This window comes from Schistocerca gregaria, chromosome 5 (assembly GCF_023897955.1).
Source record: "Schistocerca gregaria isolate iqSchGreg1 chromosome 5, iqSchGreg1.2, whole genome shotgun sequence".
NCBI classification, from domain to species: Eukaryota; Metazoa; Arthropoda; class Insecta; order Orthoptera; family Acrididae; genus Schistocerca; species Schistocerca gregaria.
Window position 1 is genome coordinate 162595199 of NC_064924.1, and position 21835 is coordinate 162617033.

Here is a 21835-nt window from a genome sequence, read left to right on the forward strand (position 1 = left end):
ATTCTCCACGTTGTAATACTTCGAAAGTAATGTGGTGTCATCCTGTTGCCTTCCACATCATACTTTTACTGTGATTCAAGTTGTACTGACCAAGTCTACCAATAATCAGATGAAAACCAGATTTACTAATCGTTTCTCTGCACTGAATTGACACTGATGGTACTGTTTGTACTATCAAACTATACAGAAAACTTAAAAACAAGGGAGCATGGATTAAATTACTTAACATCAAATTTCCACATCAGTTGCATAAAAGCTATGTGAGGAAATGAATACAAATAGGACTGCTAACTCAAATGGATGAAAAAGACATCAAAGGATATGGTGATAATTACTCACTCATGAACACAAATAACTCTGTTGTAATATAAAATACTGCAATCTCAAAAATCGAGAGAAATCTAAGGTTAAATGAAACAATCAAAATTATAAATTACACTTTATTATTCCAAGATTTCAGTTGGCAATGAAAAATTACACAATTAACATAGCAAGCTCAGGGATTAAGGTTCTGTCATGTTGGCTTGCACCTTGCTCACATAATGAAATTACAGCATACAGTTCTAGAAATGAAATTCAAAAAATATCATGCACATCCAATACATAACAATGTAGATGAAGGTACAAATACTGTAACCGCACACTGAACCACTTCTCTGGGTTAATTTTCAGTTTCACGCATTGCAATTTATGTTTTGGAATACAATTAAAGTTTCAATGACTTCAGATACAAAAAAACTTTTCCAACTTTCCGGTGCTAGTTTTAGAGAATGACTGTCATTTTTGGTCCAACTGCTGATTTTCAATATTAATATTTAAACAATATGCAAAAATGTATGTCCATAAATAAAACTATCAGCAAGCTACCACAACCTCTGAGTTCACATTAGTCACAAATCTATCATTTTTTTCAATATGCACTACTGAAACACATTTTACAGTTATATAAATATAATAAAAATAAAACAACAAATATGTCTCAAAAGTCATTAAGGACAGAATTTAGTGGTTTTTAATTAACCCACAGTCAGTGTATCATGGTTCATGTAAGAAACAATCATAATGTTTGATGTGATAATGGTGATAATGAGGAGTGTAATGTGGCTTTCCTATTAGTTCAAAATTGTACAAAATCTCCTTTTCTTGTCACTATGTAGGCAGAGTACTGCCTCCTTACTTCTCTCAGTGATTAAAAAATATCTGAATATCTCATGCTGAACTATGCCCAAAAATTTACATAGATGTACTTCTTTTTCATTTTGATCTTTACACTGTGTTTTGAATCAAAGTGGTAGAAATGTTCATTAAATTCTGTAATGGCAGTGACAATTTGAGCTTTTAGATTACATGCCTTTAACTGCAGTTTTACATTATATCGTCATGAAAATGAACCACAGTTACTTGCTTTCTCACACATTATTTTACACACCATGCCATGCAGAAGGCTTTCATGAGCACTAATACTGATGTAACTTCTCTACAAATTTGAGCCAATTGTCACAGCCTGACACAATATCTAGATATCAGGGTTTTCAGTTACATATTCTCTTATTACTAATTGCCTCAGACAACTGATTGCCTGTTTCAGTTACTGGATTTTTATTTATTATGTGAAATTATATTTAATTAACATATGGTCAATAATCCCAAATGCTTTTTTAATATAATTTTCCCAATTTTGTGCTTACTGAAGCTGTATATGTTAATTTCTTGCAATCTTATAAACAAAAGCGATATCAGGAAAAAGTTAACAAATTTAAAAAAATGATTGTAGAAGCAACAATGTAAGACAATAGAAATATTCAGATACTACATGAACAAATTATTATTACACCACTATTCTGAACAAAAAAAGTTCACCCCATTAGAGTTTGCAACATAAGTTACAGAGTACTGGAGAGCTTTTGTTTTTGAGCATTATCTTTAACATGTACAAAGTATCCCATTCATCACCATAAAGATAGAAAAATTAATTCTTAAAAAACTGTCAGTCCTGTTTAGTATAAGAAATTGAAAACATGTACCAGATCTCCAACAGGAGAACTGTCCTGTGGCCACTTTCTGTTGATGAACTCATCAACAGCACAGTCACAATATTTATCACATACAGATTTTACCATTCATTTTGTTCAGCTGCTACACTGAATGTATGAGGCAGTTTACTGCTTGCAGTTACATAAGAGTACTACTTCAATAGCAGAAATGAAAACAGAAAAAATAATTACCATTTTATAAACTGGTGCAATTAATTATTCAATATGACAAAATCTGATACAGTAGTTAAAAAAAACAGTTATTAGGATGGCATGACTCACAAAAAGAAATACAAAACTGAAATGATTACTTTGGCTACAGAGCTTAAAATATACTAGAACAATTAATTAACTAAAGTACAAATAAATCTCCTTACTAAGGTCTTGAACACACAAATAAGTTACACACTTTACTCAAACAATCACACCATCACAACGTAAGTATGATGATACACATAATTATACATTTTGAATGAAGACCAAAGTATTTTACATTGTACATGTATTAAAATATGACTAACACTACAAATTGATACACAAGTGCAAAACATTAATGTGATTTTTCTGTGAGTTTACACTACACATTCTCATAATTGACATAATTTCATGCCAAAAGAAGAAGGGTAAAAGAATAATAAATACATTCTCCAAGCTACCTTTTTGATTTATTTCCAGCTAGTGTGCTGACAATCAAACTATATATATCTTTCATACTACACTCAATTACCCAGTCCTTTCTTACTTGAGGAATGGCACAACGCTCAACAGCCACTTGCGACTTTTTTTAACTGACACACACTCTCATACATCCACGCTCATATGAACAGGAACAAATACAAATCATACACATACAGAAATGTCACAGAAACTGTGGCCTTGGAGGAAAGATGAGCACAGTAGCCTTCTTTCAAGTTGAGCCCATAATATTACAATGTAAACATGAAATAAATTACTAATCCTTGGCTTGGTATACTGTACTTTAAACATTACAACACAATGACAACCTATTTACAGTTCATAATCTACAGTACAGGACAAACTTTTTCACAGTTACGTAACTCATCTCTACTCTATGACAACTATGTACAAAACATTCACAGTTACAATTGATTCACATTAAGAGAACAATACATGTACACTTGTTTATAAATACTGGCATCGTGCTCATCCTATACTCAAGAACACAGCATAGTGAGACTCACGTTGATTGTGGGCCTTTACAGTCTTATTTGTCTTAAAATTACTTTCGCATAATCTCACTTAAAAAGGCCTAGGAGCATCATAGGTATACTACCAAGAAAAAGGCCTGTGGCCTGCATCACGAACTTTGAGACTGTAACTTTATCCCCCTGAAATCAGTTCTTCTATATGCCCGAAGTAATTGACTTCATCTTTTTCTTCTTCTTATATCAAAAGTATGAATTTTTAGGCCAGTTTCTGGGATAGTGACCTATGAGGAACAGGAATTAGACAGTCCATGTTGTTCAGTAAGAGGAATCTTACCTCTACATGAACAAATTCTTTTCTTCATATAAGATACTATAACAGTGTGAGTTAATCTGCAAATCCTGAGTTGAGGTAAATATCTGGCACAGGGCAGGTCCATGTAAAAGGAATAGAGTGCCAGGGATAGACTAGGGCTTCAGATTCTCCCTACCAACGAGATCAGATTAGTGCCAACACAGTTCTTGTCTACAGCACATGATAAATGCTTCTGTTTCGACTCACCTCAAAATGAGGTGTTCAAACCACCTGCACTGCAGTAAATATCTAACAGACTCTGCTAAAAATGACTGGTGGAGGACTGTAGCTTCCCTTTACTGTTCTTCTTCACTTTCTTCACCTTCTTGTCCATACATATCAGCCAGTTTGTCAAACCGTGGACCCCATGCACCCAAATAATCAAAGTCCTGCTCATTGTCATCAGTGCCTGAAACAAATAATTTACAAGTCTGCTTCAGATGCTTAATGGAAGTAAGTATATATAGCATTATAAAATATCTTAATATTTTTGTCTCTTGCTCATTTATCTGGAGACCATAACTGATGACATTACATAAGCTTGATCCCATGATTCAGCCTATTTGCTAAATTTTTAATACTCCTTCCACTTACAAAGATATGGATCCAAATTTACAAAACTTAACCAATTCCTATAAGAATTACATGATGAATGAGGCCTTCTTAAGCTTATTTATAATGGGAAGTTTTTAATTACTAAGGCACTTAATCAAATGAATTAATACAGGGACAATTCAGCAAGTCACTTAAAATCTACCTATATCCATTGCTTTGTGCTAATGCTTACTTAAAGTTTCAATGTTAACCATAATAGCAGGTACTCAGGTACACATGAATAGTGGGCATCTCCAAGGCAGACAGTTCTTCTACACCCTTATATGCACACAGGCAATTTAGTGGTGATCATTAATAAGGCCAAACCTCTGAATATAGTATCCAAAAACTAGGTGAAACTGCCCACTTAGAACCAAGATGCAGACCCATACATATTATACACATGTACGTATGTATGTATATATGTTTCACATCTCCTCCTAAACCACTGTACTGATTCCAACCAAATTTTGTGTACAAATCCCTTACTATTAGGCAACAATTGCTGTTGGGGTAAGAATCTCCTACTTATTACAGTTTTGGAGATATGACATCATAAACGTTGTGATTGTGAAAACTGCTGCCTTGTGCATTAAGTTTTAATACATCTATTCTTTACCACTAAGATGATCCTACAGTTGAGTTCACTTAAGGAAATCCCTTAAGGAAATCCCTGACACCTGGCAGAACTTCTGACAGCTTTAAACTGTGAAGCACAAACAACTGTAGGCAAAAACAGCAACCATGTATAGAGCTACAGAAAGGCGTTTCCATAGAGACGTTTACAAAAATCACATTGTAGACACACAAAGCAGCTGTGCCCGGCATACAGAAACTGCCTGGTATTGTCTCACGTTATGTCTACTGCATGATCTCAAAGGTGTTTTCATGAATACATAATAATGATTTTTTTATATTACAGTGCAAACACAGTTCAGTTTTCATTTCTAATAGCAAATTGGCAAAATGAATACCCAAGCAATGTCAGGTTTGCCAGCTAGTAAGATGATTAAGCTGCCCTCAACCCAAATGTACATTTGAATATGACAGTGTTTTACTAGGTGTGGCTCAATTGGAGGTGTAAAGTCCTTGCCTTCCTCTCACCTCTGAATGCTGAACTGACTTGCCCAGCCCGTTATAGGAGGATCTAAGTTTGATACAGACTTCAAACGATGATGCAAATGGGACTATACAAGTATACACATTACTGCTAGTTGTGAAAGCAGTGATAGATGTCATAAAAAATCCTAGGATTAACTGAGAATTTGTAGTCCAACAGTAATCCACCAAGTCACAGACAATACAGATGTCAAACATAAACTGTAACGTGTTTTCAGACAAAGGACATCCTACCAAGCTACTGCAAAAAAAAAAAAAAAAAAAAAAAAAAAAAAAAAAAAAAAAAAAAAAAAAAAAAAAAAAACAGCAAATGTGGAATGTGTAGTGGGTAATTACTTAGAATAACTTCATTGTTGACTGCTCTCTCCATGAACCCAAACACCATTTGTTCTCATATCAATGGACTACAAATTTACGTACTAACTACATCATCAATTTTCAGTAACTTCAACTGGTCCACTGAGTGTGCAAATTGTTGTTTATTTTGTGTTATAAACTCATGGTGTCTACTTTATTGTCTTGCTCCTCTACAAGAGCTGGTTTACATCTAAAAATAATCACAGAATCTGGGGATCCAAGAAATGAAGTAGTAAACTTACTGAATTACCGTGAGCCATAACTGCATTTGATGGGTTCAAAATGGCTCCTTTCATGATATTGCAAGTGTGAATGAAATGAAGATGTATGTATTTGGCACAATCAACACATTTGTCACATCTGGTTGTTTTCTATGAGATATTAATGTGTCCCACATAAAATTGTTTCTCTAAACCTGCTTCCATTTCCACATTTGAAATAACAGTCCTTCGGTACTGTTGGTGCCTCTCCATTGCCCACAATAACAAAAAGTTCTTAACTGCATATTGCCCTACAGCATCCAGTTTCTCATAGGAAACTTGTAACAAGAGTTTCAGTGTTTCAGTGTTTACGTCTAGTAGTTGATGGGACAAGCTGCCTTGTTAACACTTCGTATACACTACATGTAAGATGCATGAAGATCTGAACTCATACAGAATTAAAAGGTTACAGATGCTGTCAACAAGGGAAACTCTGTGACAGTAAAAAATTGTGAATGTAATCTTGCAGCTGTAACTAAAAGTAAATTGTTGGCTTCTTCATTCAAAACAATTGCTCAGTATTCACATTAACTAGTATAAGCTAAGATATACATTATTTAGCAGAATAGTGGATAATAACAACAGGATAAACTGATACAAACCAGATGCTAAAGATGATAAAGAGCCTGCTGTACTACCGCCTCCCTCATATGCATAGTTCCTCAAGTCATCAAATGGAGGAGCATTAGGATCTGCATCAGCACGTTTCTTGTGTTCTTCAATAAAGACACCGACATTTGGCTCAGACCCCAAAGGAGGCACCGGAAAATGTGAATCTGCAAGGAACATTTAATAAAATGCTCATGAACCGGTTTGAGATACCATTAATAAAAGCAAAATATTTTAACTGAATAACTTGTACGTAAATGACTAAAAATCTATTATATAAGCAATCATAGAAAATCTGCGATGTATCTATAAATATAACATTTGAATAATGAGTTGTTATCAGTGTTTAATAACAATTTCTCTTTAAATGTCTTCCGTTTGTCAAGAATAGACCTTCCTCAAAACCCAAAGAAATTCTGGTCATATGTAATCGCTGTTATTGATATCAGCATTAGTGCCCTGACAGTCAGTAATGACACATGAACTGAAGTTGAGAGTAAAAATGCAAAAGCAGAAATGCGGAACTCTGCATTCAAGTAGTCCTACACAAAGCAGGATTCCCCAGCTTACTCTCACACAACTGCAGAGATGAGGATATTGAATATTAGGGTCAGTAGCATTGAGCACTGAAATTGATTAAACTGAACATGGCACCAGGGCATGATGGTTATGAATTTATGACTAATTTATTAGCTCCCTTTCTAATGATAGTATACTGCAAATTCCAAGAGGGAAGGGGAGGGGGGGTGGGGGGTGGGGGGCGTGGAAGATAGGCAGAAGCCAACCCCATGAGAAGGGCTGCAGAAGTGGTTCACAAAACTATTTGCAGATTTCATCAACATCTATCTGTTGTAAAATCTTTGAGTATATTCTGAGTTTAAATTAACAATATATTTCAAACAGAATGAACAAATCCATGCCACCCAGCAAGGATCCCAAAAACTCATGCTCTTTCCACAACATCCTGAAAGTTATGGATCAAGTTAGATGTAGTATTTCTTGACCTTCAAGAAGCATTTGTCTCAGTACCACACCAAAGCTTATTTATGAATGTGTGATCCTACGGGTATTGAACAAAAGTTGTGGCAGGCTTGAGGAATTTTTAGTGGGGACAATGCAGCATGTAATCTTGGTTGGAGAGTCATCAACAGATGTAAAAGTAACTTCAGGGGTGTCCCACGAAAATAAATGGGACCCTAGTTGTTCATGATGTGCATTGATGACCTGACAGATAATGTTAACATTAATTTCAGAAATTCTGTAAATGATGTAGTTATCTATAATGACATACTATTTGAAAAAGTGCACAAATATTCAGCCATTTTGATAAGGTTTCGTGGTGGTGCAAAGATTGTCAACTAGTTTTAAATGTTCAGAAATGTAAAATTATACACTTCACAAAAAGCAGATATACATACTTCATGGCTACAATATCAGCGAGCTATAGCACGAATCAGTCACCTGATACAAACAACCTCCTTTGTGCATCATTCTGTGTAGATACAAAGTGGTATGATCACACCAGCTCTGTTATAGGTAAAGCAGGTGCACACTTCGGTTCATTGGTGTGATGCTAAGAAAATTCAGTATGTAAGCAAAGAAACAGCTTCTACAGAATGAGAAATGATCACTATGAGTGTACACTACAGCATCTACTTTTGTTCTCATTCTTGTTATAGGTAAATGATCTGCCACTGTAAATCAAAGAAGCAGAAATTGATCTCTTTGGTGATCATGCAAGTATTATAATCAAGCCTAATTGAGATACTTCATTACTTTAAAATGTCTAGTAACTGTTTCTATGCAAATGAGCTGTTATGGAACTTAGGTTAAGGACATTCATGAAGTCCTGTAATATACTAGGACTGACCACATTGTTAGAATAATGTAGATGAAATAGAACAATGTTTCATTCAGGATGGAGTAATGACAGTATTATGAAAAGGATAGACTGCTACTCACTACATAGTGGAGATGCTGTGTCGCACACAGGCACAATAAAAAGACTGCTAAGGAAATAAGATTTCAGCCAAAAGGCCTTCTTTTGAATCAGACAACATAAACACGTACATTCATGCAAACCCTACTCACACACACATGATCACTGTCTCTGGCTCACTGAGTATGCCACAGCAGCCAGAGACAATGGCCATGTGTCAGCCAAAAGTGTACTTTTTCTGCAGTCTTTTTGTTGTGCCTATCTGCAACTCAACATCTTCACCATTTGGTGAGTAGCAATCTATCATTTTCATAATGTTGTAGATGAAATAGAATGTTCTAAAACCCTGGTCATTGGTCAGTGGTGAGGTGCATGGCAGAGGGTACATCCTGTAGTACCAGTTATTAGGTTTCTTCCCATTCCATTCATGTACAGAGGCCCACAGAAAGTATGATTATCTGAATGCCCCTGTGTCTGCTAGTAATTAATCTTATCTTATCCTCGCAATTCCTATGTGACCAATAGGTAGGCGCTTGTATATTCCCACAGTCATCATTTAAAGCCGGCTCTTGAAATTTTGTTAATAGACTTGCTTGGGATAACTTATGTCTGTCTTCAAGCGTGTCTCTGTTGACACTCTACCTTGGATTAAACAAACCTGTGACCATATTGTGTATGTACAATATTCCTGTTGTCCCATTTGGTTCAGATCCCACACACTAGCAATATTATAGGATGAGTCGCATGAGTGGTCTGTAAGCAATCTCCTTTGGAGACTGATTGCACTTCTCCAGTATTCTACCAACTAACCAAAGTCTACGACCTGCTTTATCCATGACTGAGCCTATGTGACCATTCCATTTCATATTGCTACAGACTGTTACACCCAGGTATTTGTATGAGTTGGCTGATTCCAACAGTGACTCATTGATATTATAGTCAGAGACTACTATGCTTTTCATTTTGTGAAGAGTACAATTTTACATTTCCGAACATTTAAAGCAAGTGTCGCAATCTTTGCACCACTTTGAAATCTTAGCAAATTCTGATTGAATATTTATGCAGCATTTTTCAGGTGGTACTTCATTATAGATAACTACATCATCTGCAAAAAGCCCCGTATTACAATTAAAAAGGTCAGTAGAGCATGAACAGCAAGGGTCCCAACACTCTTTCCTGGAGTACATCCGAAGTTACTTCTTCATCTGATGATGACTCTCCATCCAAGATAACATGCTGTGTTCTCCCTACCAAAAAGTCGTCAATCCAGTCACAAATGTCACTTGATACCCCATATGATCAAACTTTTGACAGTAAGAGTAGATGTGGTACCAAGTCAAATGCTTTTCAGAAATCAAGAAATACTGCACCTATGTGAGTGCTTTGATCCAAAACTTTCAGTATGTCATGTGAGAAAATTACTAGTTGGGTTTCACATGACAGATGTTTTCACAATCCATGGTGGTTGGCACTGAGGAGATCACTCTCGAGTTTTGTGACTGTAATGTCATCAATATTTTCAAGGAAACAAAACTGGACCAGAAAGTGTTTAATCAGAAATATATGTGGTGTCCAGTCTAGAACATCTAATAGACAACTTTGTAAACAGTTGGGCATACTGACAATAGGCTCACGCATTTACTTCCTTATAACTTTATTGTCAACACTTAGAATTCAAAAAGAACTGTAAAGTTCATAAATATATTACTAGAAGGACAAATGACCTACACAGTCCATCACTTATCCCTAATAACAGGTAGAAAAGACGAAGTATTTAGACATAAAAATACCTGACCACATACCGTGTGATGACAAATATGTAAGAGATGCTTAAATTAATGTCAAACACAAACCATGTCACTCTACTTCATCCCCATAGGAGAACTTTGAATATGCAGGAACATGTTATATGTGTGTGATTGAACATGGTTAAGTATAAAACATCGCACGTGTGGTGTGTATGTGTGTGTGTGTGTGTGTGTGTGTGTGTGTGTGTGTGTGTGTGTGTGTGTGTGTGTGTGTATGTATGCTTACATATAATGTAAAGGACAAATATTCTGAATGTTGCTATATTTTTCACAGATAAAGTGTATTATAGTTTAAATTGTCATGTTCCACATCACACTGAGAGACCTCAATTATGATTCATGGAGCATGTGAATAACTAACAAACTCCCTGACTATGAAAATTTGTCTCACTGGCTTCTGTTATACTTTCCCATATGAACTTTGGATTAAAATGATCCAAAAGATCTGCTGATGAAAATCAATGATTCCAACAAAAATTATCATCACATGGTACTGCTGACTTTTTATTGAGAAACATTCACTTTTGTCTGACTTCAGGCTTGCCAGTTGGACTTACATGGTAATACTGACAATGTTCGCTGCCTCTAGCATACAGTACTCTTGATGATTAGATTAAGAGCCGTAGATAAAATATATCCATATTATGATATTTCAGTCACCACTTTTAATATCCTTAGAAAGAGTGTAGCCTGAATGTTATACCTGTGGTGCTCTATTTTACTTCATCATGTTAAATGAGTAGATTCTGTAGTACCACCCATAGAGCTTTTAACTAACATACCTCTTTATTTCATTACTCTGCACAGTGATACACAGTGAAAAAAATGTAAAAGCTAGAAAAGAAAAGGCAGCAGAGTATTGTCAAATCTTCTTAGAACCCACAACAGAATCAGTGGTATATCAGAGTACTCTGCACTATTCCTGCTTCAGATATTTGCAAATATCCACAGTTCATCAGCTGCTCTCTGTTTCATGGTGACATCAATTTATTGCATAAAATTTATATTCATCTACATTACAGTAACACATTATTAATTGTTTTGTGGTGCATGCAGCAGCAATTACCTTAATTGTTGTGTGCAGAATTAAGAGAGAATGTTTTAGTTTATTACTTACATGGCATCTTTCCAGTCATCTCAGGTATTGGCCCCCCAATAGGAATCTGCAGAGGTGTGATGTCAAAAGCTGTCATGTCATCTTCTCCACCACCCTCATCATCATAATTAATAATATTTTCACGGACATCATCATCTGGTCCTGGATACTTTATGTGAGCTTCACGGCGTCTGTTGTACACTACGAAGACTAGGACCAATACTGCAATAGGAGAGATAAGTGGTACGATTATTAGTCAGAATAATAGACTATCCAAATGTTGCAAATTCTTGACTGAAAGGCTTGGCTAAATCTTACACTGTGATGGAAACATAATGTGAGTAATTACAATGCAAAAATGAAAGGACAGCTGCATCATATGAGATACTGCCCTTCAATACATACATACCTTCATGATTCCAAAGCTTATTTGCAGTAATATTCACAGCTGAGCAGTTCTAACACATAATGACAAATGTTTTCCGTACCTTATTTCATAATCTTTCTATAAATATCCAACAAAATCAGACCACAAATATCTGTTTTGAAAAACAGGAAGGGAAGGCATGGTATGTAATGAAAAGTACATGTGTACCAATTGACAATAATGTTTACACCATTTGATACCACCTACTTCATCACACATATAAATAGGTCTTCTGTTTGAAATAGGAGGGGCCAGAATTGTATCAGTAAGAGAATTGACTTGAGAAACTCTAGAATTAGCAGAAGCCAGAGTGCCTTAAGGAGACAAAATTCTGGTACCACCAATGGGCAAACTTAAAAGCTTAAAAAACTATTCCTAGTTTTTTGAATGGTTAATTCCTTTTCTTGGGAATTAAAGGGGGATGTCAGAAGATTGAAATGGATGGGCAGATCACTTAGACTTCCACATCCCTCCCATGGAGAGAACTTACAGTTCTGAAAATTATAAATACTTTTTCTGTTTTTAAGTGTGTCTACTTGTGATGTCAGAATTTCATCTCCTAAAGGTACATTCTATCTCTCCATAATTTTATGAAGACCAGATTGGTAACTCTGCAGAATTCCCAAATTTCCAACTTAATCAGAAGCTTCCGTGACATAGCTGTAACAAGTACATGAACCAAAATTCAAATCTCTGTAATTTTAACATAAACTGTTTGCTGTTTTCATGGGGAACTAGTAATCAGCTGGAATGTCCACAGCCTACAACTAACCAGACAGATCATTTACTCCCTAAGATTGCAAGCACCAAAAAAATTTTAAAAATGCAAAATTATATTGAAAAGGTTATTCTGACAAATCAGTAATCTACCATGACCACAAATAAAGTAACTACACAACGTAACTGTCTCCTTTCCTACCACTACACTTTTTCAGTGTCTTCGCTGTGATCAAAGTTTTCTTGGCCCAGTAGCGACGCACCAAATCGCATAATGAAGGTTAATGACAACTACGAACTATGTCACATTGTATACAATATTATGAAAAGGATTGTTACTTCTCACCATACAGCAGAGACATTGAGTCGCAGATAGGCACAACAAAAAGACTGTCAAACAAAGCTTTTGACCAGACAGGCCTTCATCAGAATAGATGTAACACTCACACAAACACAGCCCACACAAACAGGACCACAGTCTCTTGCTGCCAAGACCAGACTGCCCAGATCAGCAGTTTTGCTTTGACAGCCAGAGACTGTCAAGTTTCTAGACTATATGGTGATTAACAACTACCCTTCATTCCACATTGCATATGGTGTCATATTACAAGGTAGTTGAACAATGGAAGCAGTTTAATGTGCGATGAATCACAAAACATTATGTGATGTCCTGACGGAAAGGTGCACATTAAAGGATGTCTGTTGAATGACATCTACCACCCTCTATAGTATCCACAGTAGAATCTGAATGCAGAGGTGGTACAGTCAAACCTTTTTCTCAAGGAGGCAACTTATGACTTCATTCTTTGACACTGGTATGTCTTAGAGTTAAAAAATATTTTTATCCACATACCACACATCTACCACTGAACTGGATTTTGGGAATGAATATCATTTACAAGGAACTCTATTAAAGGCTACAAGCCAGATTAACTATGACAGTGGTTTTATATATTTACTATCAAATCTGGTAATGCTTCATAATTGCTAAATATGGATATAGATACATCCTAAAGTCCTCCTCATTCTGGTTATCAGCTACTCTTCCCTCTGTCCATCTACCTCCTCTTCCTTCTCCTACCTCTCTCCACCTTCTCCTCCAGACTCACTCACTCGCCCTCCTGCTGCTTTATCCTCTCCATGGAGTGATTACACTCACTCGCAGCTTGGGAAGTGAGTGCCTGCGGTAATGTGTGCTAGTCAGATCTCATTGTGTAGTGCAGGGGAAGTGCAAACTGTGCACTGTCTTCACAGGAATGTCCATGTGTTACATTCACCAAAGCCAAAGATGCAACCTTTATACTTGTCTTTAATGGTGCAGTGCTTAAAGTGGAGGCAGCTCTTTGTAAATTGGTCAAAAGGAGCATAATGGCTGAGATAGGAATTTCACAAAAAAGGTCAGGCACGTCAGTATGTACCTGACGTCATTGTGGGATGGCTAGTTACAGTTGATACTTATAACCCTACAGTTTGAAAATCAGTTGCATGATACATCTCATAATAAAATAAGTCTTGTAAATTTATATAAAAATTTTTCTCATTGTAAATTCACATGATTATATCAATGTTTGGCCCTACATACTTGTCGAGCAACTTTTTTTCACAAGTAAGGAGAACAAAATTCACCAACAGAAGCTCACCCACAGACTAGAATTTCACATATCTTCAAATTAGATGTGCTCAGAAAGTGGTACCAGGGACTGATGCTTTAGTGAAAAGCTACAGAAGTAGAATTCATTGACACCTAACGTTTTTATTTTTAACAAGTGAATAAAGTTGATGACAATTTACTTTGTCCAAAAATGACATTAATCATAAGGCTGCATCAGGATTAATAAATATCATGTCTCATATGTAGCTGTCAAATGTTCTTCACATCACCAGTTAAAAGAAATGGTTTCATTCTATTGTCATTTCTCATCAGTGCATCAGTCTTGGGAAATAAATCTGCCACTAATGGCATTAATTAGCCACAGTGGAACAATACATCTCCATAGAACTAACATTAGTAATTATAGTTTCAGATGTCGAGCTGCTTTGTTCCGACTCCAGCCCCCCCCCCCCCCCCCCCAATTTCTCAACATGAGGCAGCTGGCTGTTTACCGCCAAGGTGTGAGTGTGAGCCAGTTCACTCACGCAAGAAGATCAGAGAACCAGCCTGATCTTAAACATTGTCACTTATGTATCAAGTGACAACTAAAATAATTCCAGTTTGTATGTAACACAAATAAATGGCATTTTAAAAGTACCAGAAAAATACTTTGCTCAAACTATTGAAATATATTGCTTAAACAATAAAGTGATGGAGTACCAATGTTGGTATGTGGATTATTAAATTATAGATCAAAAGCACAGAACATACAGAGATGAGATTTCTGAGAACAGCAGCTAGTTACACATTACTAGATAGGAGGGGAAATGAAAATATTGGGAAGAAATTAAACATATTTAATCAAAATCAAGAAAATCGAACACCACATTCACTGCTGAACAATATCCCAAAATAAGGAGAAGGAAAATTGATCAACCAAAGCAAATATTTTCACTTTGGTCATCATATATTATGGAAAGATAACAATTTAGCTAGCCATCTGTCTGAGGTATGATCATCTCTTTCACTGATGATTTCAGCCTAAAGGGCTATTTTCAAGTGGTTCTGCAATACCATGACAAATTAATACACCAATATTTAAAAACTGAATTTACTCAAGTGTACAATTCTCACAATAAGAACCATGTTAAACTTTCATAGGACGCCTTACTGCACGTAAGTTTAATATCACTCTTGGTGTGTGGATTACATGTTCTTGAAATCCATTTTTGATTTTTTTAAATTTACTAATTAATTTATCAATGTGTCACAGACCTGCTTAAAATGAGTACTTAGGTTGGAACTGATAGTCGAATAAATTATCATGCCTCAGATAGTCCACTTGGCAAAAATATTGCCTTTCCATAGGGAGTAGGAGGGGGGGGGGGGGGGGGAATGCCAAAGCAAAATAATTCAGCAGTAAACAAATCAGAGATAATTCAATCCTACAAACTGATGATGATGATGATGATGATGTGTCCAGGGCTTTAGGTCACAAAATACATCCCTTTTGGGGAACAAATTCATACAATTAATGACAGAAACTTGTAATACAAATGTAATGTGGAATGAGGAACACATTGCAAATGGTAAATTAATGTCATTTTGTATTGTTATTGTATTTTATGCACCTATTAAGTAAGTAAGAGCAGTCTCCTTACTGAAGTATTATTGTAACACCAGCAATCCACATCACAGCTTACTCTTATGCTTAGACATACAAATCACATTGGTCCTAGAAGTTGCAGATGCCACATAACTTGACTTTAAACAATTTGTTACCAATGAATCACACTCTGAAATTAATTGTGAAAATAGAAAAGTAGTTACAGAAAAGTTTTCATTTACAATTCTGTCTTTTATCTTGTTAAAAGATAAATAACCCAAAAAGAAAGAAATCTGTAGCAGTTATGAACAACCAAATAGACAAATATAAATATATAGAAAAACTGAATGCAATTAGCAACACCTTTCTTTACAGCTAGTAACTACAAAAGATATTACTGAATGTTTTCTAAGTAAATATGCACAAAATTTATGAATGTCAATTGGAGTCAGCAATTGATAACAGTAATCATGCATTAATTATTACTATATAATGGCTTACTCTAGGTATTCATTACATCTATCAACATAGAATCCAAGTATGAACAACTGCCTAAGGATAATATAGAATAGAAAAATACCAATGCACTGCACAAATAAAAACAAAATGTGAGACAAAAGGTTAACTTATATTTTTCATGCATGCATGATCTACAGAGATACATAAAAATAAATTGTTTAAAACTTACTTATTAAGAGAATCACACAAGATATGATGGCTATGATGAAATTTGTGGATGGTTTAATTATTCCTGATTCAAGCTGTTCCAGTTCACAATGTATTCCCTTGAAACCAGGAGGACAAAGACAGGCGTAATGACGTTCATCAGCAAAGTCAACACAACGGCCTCCATTGAGGCAGGGCCTCCATTCACATTCATCTTCGTTTACACAATCTCTGCCCTGAATTCGGAATCCAGTGGGACAGCTAGCAAGCACATACAAACATTAAAAAATATAACTACATGCACAAAGAACCTTACTGACCTTTGCAGTCAAAAGTACTGAAATGCAAGATCTAAACACCATTTAAGAAAAATAAAAAAACAATGAAACAAATGTAAGAAGCTGTACAGAAATAAGCAATGACCTCTACATAAACATACAAAAAAGTCAGTGCAAGACATAAAGGCATTTAATTCCATTAAAGTTGCGGAGCAAATCTGACATTCAAACAGTTCCCAATATTCAAGCAAAATTATTTGCTGGCTGTTACATGAGTACATACTTTCCATGCGCATGAGCAAAAGAAAAAGGACTTTCCTACATTTCTCATCACCAAATATTTTGTGACTTACTAAGGATGATGAGCAGACAGACCAAGATGGCTGCAAGTGCCCCCATACTAAGTTTCAAAGTTCGCCCTTCCTGCACCAATTCGCAATTTTCCCCCCAGTATCCCTCGGGACACAAGCACTGATAACGAAGTTTTGGCTCTTCATTGATGCATGTGCCACCATTTTGACATGGTCTGTCCAGGCATTCGTTTTTATCCTCACACCCCTTTTGGTCAGCAGACACTACCTTGCCTTCACCACAGCTGAGAAATGTTGCAAGATTTCATTATTGGCATGAAAGAGTAGTTTACCATAAAACAACATATAAAACTACATGTTATTAGACAACTTGAGTGTGTTTCTTCCATTGACAGTATTTGCTTGATTTTAAAATTTTTATCAGCAATTTATTTAACACATGCACAGTTTGCTACTCCTATTACTGAGTACAGTATACTCCTCATTATTTGGGGTAATGTGGGAGGAAATGCGCAGTAATTGAAAAACATGAAAAATCGAGATATTTTCAAATATTTGTTATTTGTACAAAAGTTTATCCAATTTCTGTATAAAAGGTACTGTAGGGCTTTTCATTTCTTAAAACAGTCTATGATATTGGTCTAAATCTGAGAGGAGTTAACTTTTTTTTTTTTCAAAGCAATTTGAATTTTTCTTGCAGCAATAATGTCACTGTACTGAAACCCCCTCTTGCCCATATAATCAAGAAGAGTATCAACACATTGCAATTTGGTACAATGACTGACAAGGACATGGTCTTCATCCCAATTTCACATTCACTGTCCTCTTCTTTGGCTTATTATGAAGCTGCAGTCACAGTTTTGGTGTAACTCATACAGTGACAGCTGGGTTCACACGTCTACCTTCAGCCACACATTTGATGTTTCTTCATAAACACAATAAGTTTATGAATCCCGTAATTTGCTTGAATCTGGTTAGCAATCCAGATTAAATTCTCCCTCTAAACCTAAAGACTCAGGAAAAAAAATAGTTTTTTTGGAAAACATAGCACCTGAGACAAAGACACCTTCTGCTCAGTTTCAGCTAAATCACTGCAAAAGAGTAGCATCTAATTCATCAAAGAAAATCGCTTCATGCTTTTTGTACAGGTGGCCCAGAACTAGAATCACATTTCCTGATGTGCTTTTTTCTGCTTATTCCTTTTAATGTACCAAACAGTGTGCATTCCAATATCATAATCAGCACTTAGTTTTTCAGCAGGTTTCCCTTATTAAATCTTTTAGCTAATTCTAATTTTTATTTTAATGTCAACACGTTTCTTTCATTTCTTTTACAAATTTCTTTTAAATTGCTTCACTGACACTTACACACTGATTAAATAATTGGGAGGATAATGAATTTGAATCCTTAAAAGAAATTGTTTACTTAAAAGTCAGAATTTGCCCAGAAGATTTATCACCATTAACAGAGATTGAAACTAGAAATTACTTTTGAATTCTTGTTACAATTAATTTCCCGAGTTAGTATCAATTTGAAATACGTTTAACTGAGCAATCTGCAGTAGCTTTTATGTACACGTAGCTCAGAAAATGTATAAGAAATGTTGACTACTGACTATGGCTGAAGCATTCCATTTTTAGTTTTTTTTTCTTTTTCATCCCTTTTAATGATTTGTGGGATACATAGTGCAGTCCAAGAGTTCCCAGACAGATCCCTCTCTCTCTCTCTCTCTCTCTCTCTCTCTCTCTCTCTCTCTCTCTCTCTCTCTTTTGGGAGATTGAGGTATAGGAAGAACAGTGGACAGCAATTTGACATCAGTGGAAGGCTTATCTGACACCAACACATAAAGATGCTGAAATATAAGTTGCGAGTTCTACATGGTTCAAAGAAACATCACCAATGCTGATAAAACTGTTCTTTCAAAAATAAAATGTGAAGAAAATGTTGATTGTACTTTGCATAAACAGTGGCACTGTTCGCAAAGAATGAGAGCTACAAGTACAAAAGTGCATAAGAAATTTTATTAAGAATTGTTATAATGCTTTCTAGCTTGAATCATAAGAGCTTTTTTCAGATCTTTTCAATTTTGGTGAGTCTTTATGATAAACAACTATGCTTCAGCTAATCAGCAGCAGTGAATCTCAAAGACAACAGCCAAAGAATATTTTTAGTGGCAATAAAGGTATTAAAAAGTCATACTGAGAAATGTATTAAATGAAATTGATTCTGTTTTAAGCAAAGAGACAGCTAAGAAACATATATACATCTTATTTTGAAGTTGTTATTACCTAAGTCCAGGAATGTATGGACCACACTATGTACATGTAAAATTAGTGGTTGACACTTTCTAAAAGTAGCCTGCCTTTCGAAATAATTTTGTTTGATCATTGTTAATGCTACTTGTATTTATCATCAGTTGTCAAAGTTTAAAACACAGAGATAGTCCTGATTTTCACAGTATTTTTGTACTTGCTGATTTATGTCTTCATATATAACATATAAACAATGATTTTTTCCCACAATAACTTCTCCTGCTTCACTAGCTATCAACAAACAGATTGTCTCTACAGCTCCTTAAGGGGATAGTATATTAATAACTAGAAAGGGAATAAAAACACAACATTTACAAAATGAAACTTTTACACAAAAATGATAATTAATTGGTTATTTCTGGAGACAAAATTTGCACTGTTAGTGACAATGTAAATATATTACATATGCATTGCCAAATATCTTTATTAATAATGCACAAATATTTATGACAAGTAAACTTTATGTTGCATCAGAACTCAAACCAGAATATCTTCCTTCCAACTGAGACACCTAGCTATGTCCCACTGACTGATTCAAAGCTTAATTCTGCCAATGATGAGCAATGGATGCTTGTGTCACATAATATAAAAGTACTATGCACTAAATCATAGTGTCTTGATTTGAGTTCTGAGCCAATACAAGTTTTAATTTCTTGAAAATTCTCAGTGGAGTAAATATGCTGGCAATGAGTATGACATATTGTCTAAGCATGGAGTACAAATGTGAGAAGGTGATAGACTTGATTTTTCATAAGTAGTAATTTCTCCTCCAAGGAATAAGAAAGAATAACATGGACTAGAAAAATAAATTTTAAAGATTAATACAATTCAAGGATAATGGTCAAGAAACAATGAAGTAGAAGATGACATTGATACTGAATTGAGAGATTGTGTCACTGCTTTTTTTTCTGTTCTGTTTCCATTATTGTGTATAACAGACAATGGTGCACAAAGGTTCCATCTTTACTCTTTCTTTTCTGGTCACCCCATGCTTCTTTTTTTGTGAGAAATAAGAGTGTGGTTCCAGAAGTAAAAGGAAATTAGATTATCTAAAACTACAACCGCAGTGCTTACAATGCAAGGAATGCCATATATTTACAGTATTTAAAATAATTGATTGCTATTCACTAATGTCAGCTGAGTGCTTGCAAGTGACATTTCTGGCACATTCATATTCAGCAAATATCAAAGTGAAAAAAAAAGTTCATATACATATATTTCTTAGGGGTAACAAATTGGATATTCTTTAAGAAATCAATTATACAGGGACATACTTCTATGAGTCTGCAGCTAACTGTTTTTGCTCATGAAGTGATTTACTTAAAAGAACTCTTCTTCATCTAATCATGAAATTAGTTCTTCTGCTAATTTCAGAAACTGAAGTACAGATTGTTGAAGCCTTTGTGGGAACACTGTATGGCAAACATCATTGAAGACGTCACACGAAACTCTCTGACTGACTTTGTTGAGTTCAATAGCTTCTGACATGTATTCTCCTTGTGTTTATATACTACATTGCATCTGTGTTGTGTGAATATTCATCATCACCACTGTCCACACACTGTAGCACTACACTGCTTATTCCTATGACCGTGTTTGCATATAACTTGAACATTTCCAACTATTTTGCAACTACAATGCTGCTGTCCTGTCCTCATTGCGTCATGCAATTTATGCCACTGGACAACAGTTCTTGTGCCACGGTGTCAGGTGCTATGGATAACACTCTGCTTGCACTTATGTAATAAAAAATGAAAGTGACAATCTTCTGGACAATGCTATGACAGTGCACAACATTGCTGGACAATGCAGTGTAACAGACAATGCACTATGTAGTCTTGCATGTTGTCCAGTTTTGCTTGCATGCCAGGCTACTCATGAGCCACAGCAATCCAACCAGTTGGATTCACGCCTAGCGACTTTTGAAAAGTTAGTGACCATGCCGCGCATGAATCTGATTGCTCCGGATCTCGTGCAGCTGGCTGCATTGTCTTTCACATTGCCTGCAGTGCCTCTTATGGATAATGCCTATTTGGCTGCTCTTCCACCATGAACACTAACTTGACAACCTGATGGCCACATCACAAATCTCAAGCTACCTCCTACTCGACCACATCAATCAACTTTGTACTTCACCACTGCAGACAGTGTTTTTACTTTGAGTGACATCATTAGAGATGGTATGAAATTCGCCAATCTGCTTGGTCGCTTGGGTGCACTATGTGGATCAATATGTGGTATTATTCCTCCCCCAGTTTTGTGAGAATTGGAACACTGTCTTTACAAATGCACAGAACTCTCTGACTGTTAGTCCACCTTATGACTTCATTGAGTTTGGATGCTTCTGATGTGTATGCTCCTTGCATTAATAAAAGCGTTCTATACTGTATCTGTGTTGTATGATTATTCATCATCCCTCTGCATATAAACTGGAGCACTACACCTTAACAGTAGATTAAGCTTAAGCTGAAAGACTTTTTTCCCCCTCATATGAGTATCTTAAGGACAGAAAATGACTTTGTGGATAAGTGTCAGATTTTAAATACAACGGTTCAAATGTTTAATCCTTAGAAAATCCGAGGATTTTCTTC

The 21835-nt window shown here is 35.6% G+C and overlaps 1 protein-coding gene across 1 annotated transcript in view; it reads right to left on the minus strand.

The window, feature by feature from the left end:
* Positions 1 to 425: 425 nt before the first annotated feature.
* Positions 426 to 21835, minus strand: part of LOC126271950 (neural-cadherin) — a 1775154-nt gene continuing 1753744 nt past the window's right edge. The window contains exons 37-40 of the mRNA XM_049974381.1: positions 16366 to 16604; positions 11358 to 11558; positions 6487 to 6660; positions 426 to 3963 (exon numbers count right to left, since the gene is read on the minus strand). Coding sequence (XP_049830338.1) covers positions 3851 to 3963; positions 6487 to 6660; positions 11358 to 11558; positions 16366 to 16604 — 727 coding nt within the window. The 3' untranslated portion in view covers positions 426 to 3850. The remainder of the gene's footprint in view (positions 3964 to 6486; positions 6661 to 11357; positions 11559 to 16365; positions 16605 to 21835) is intronic.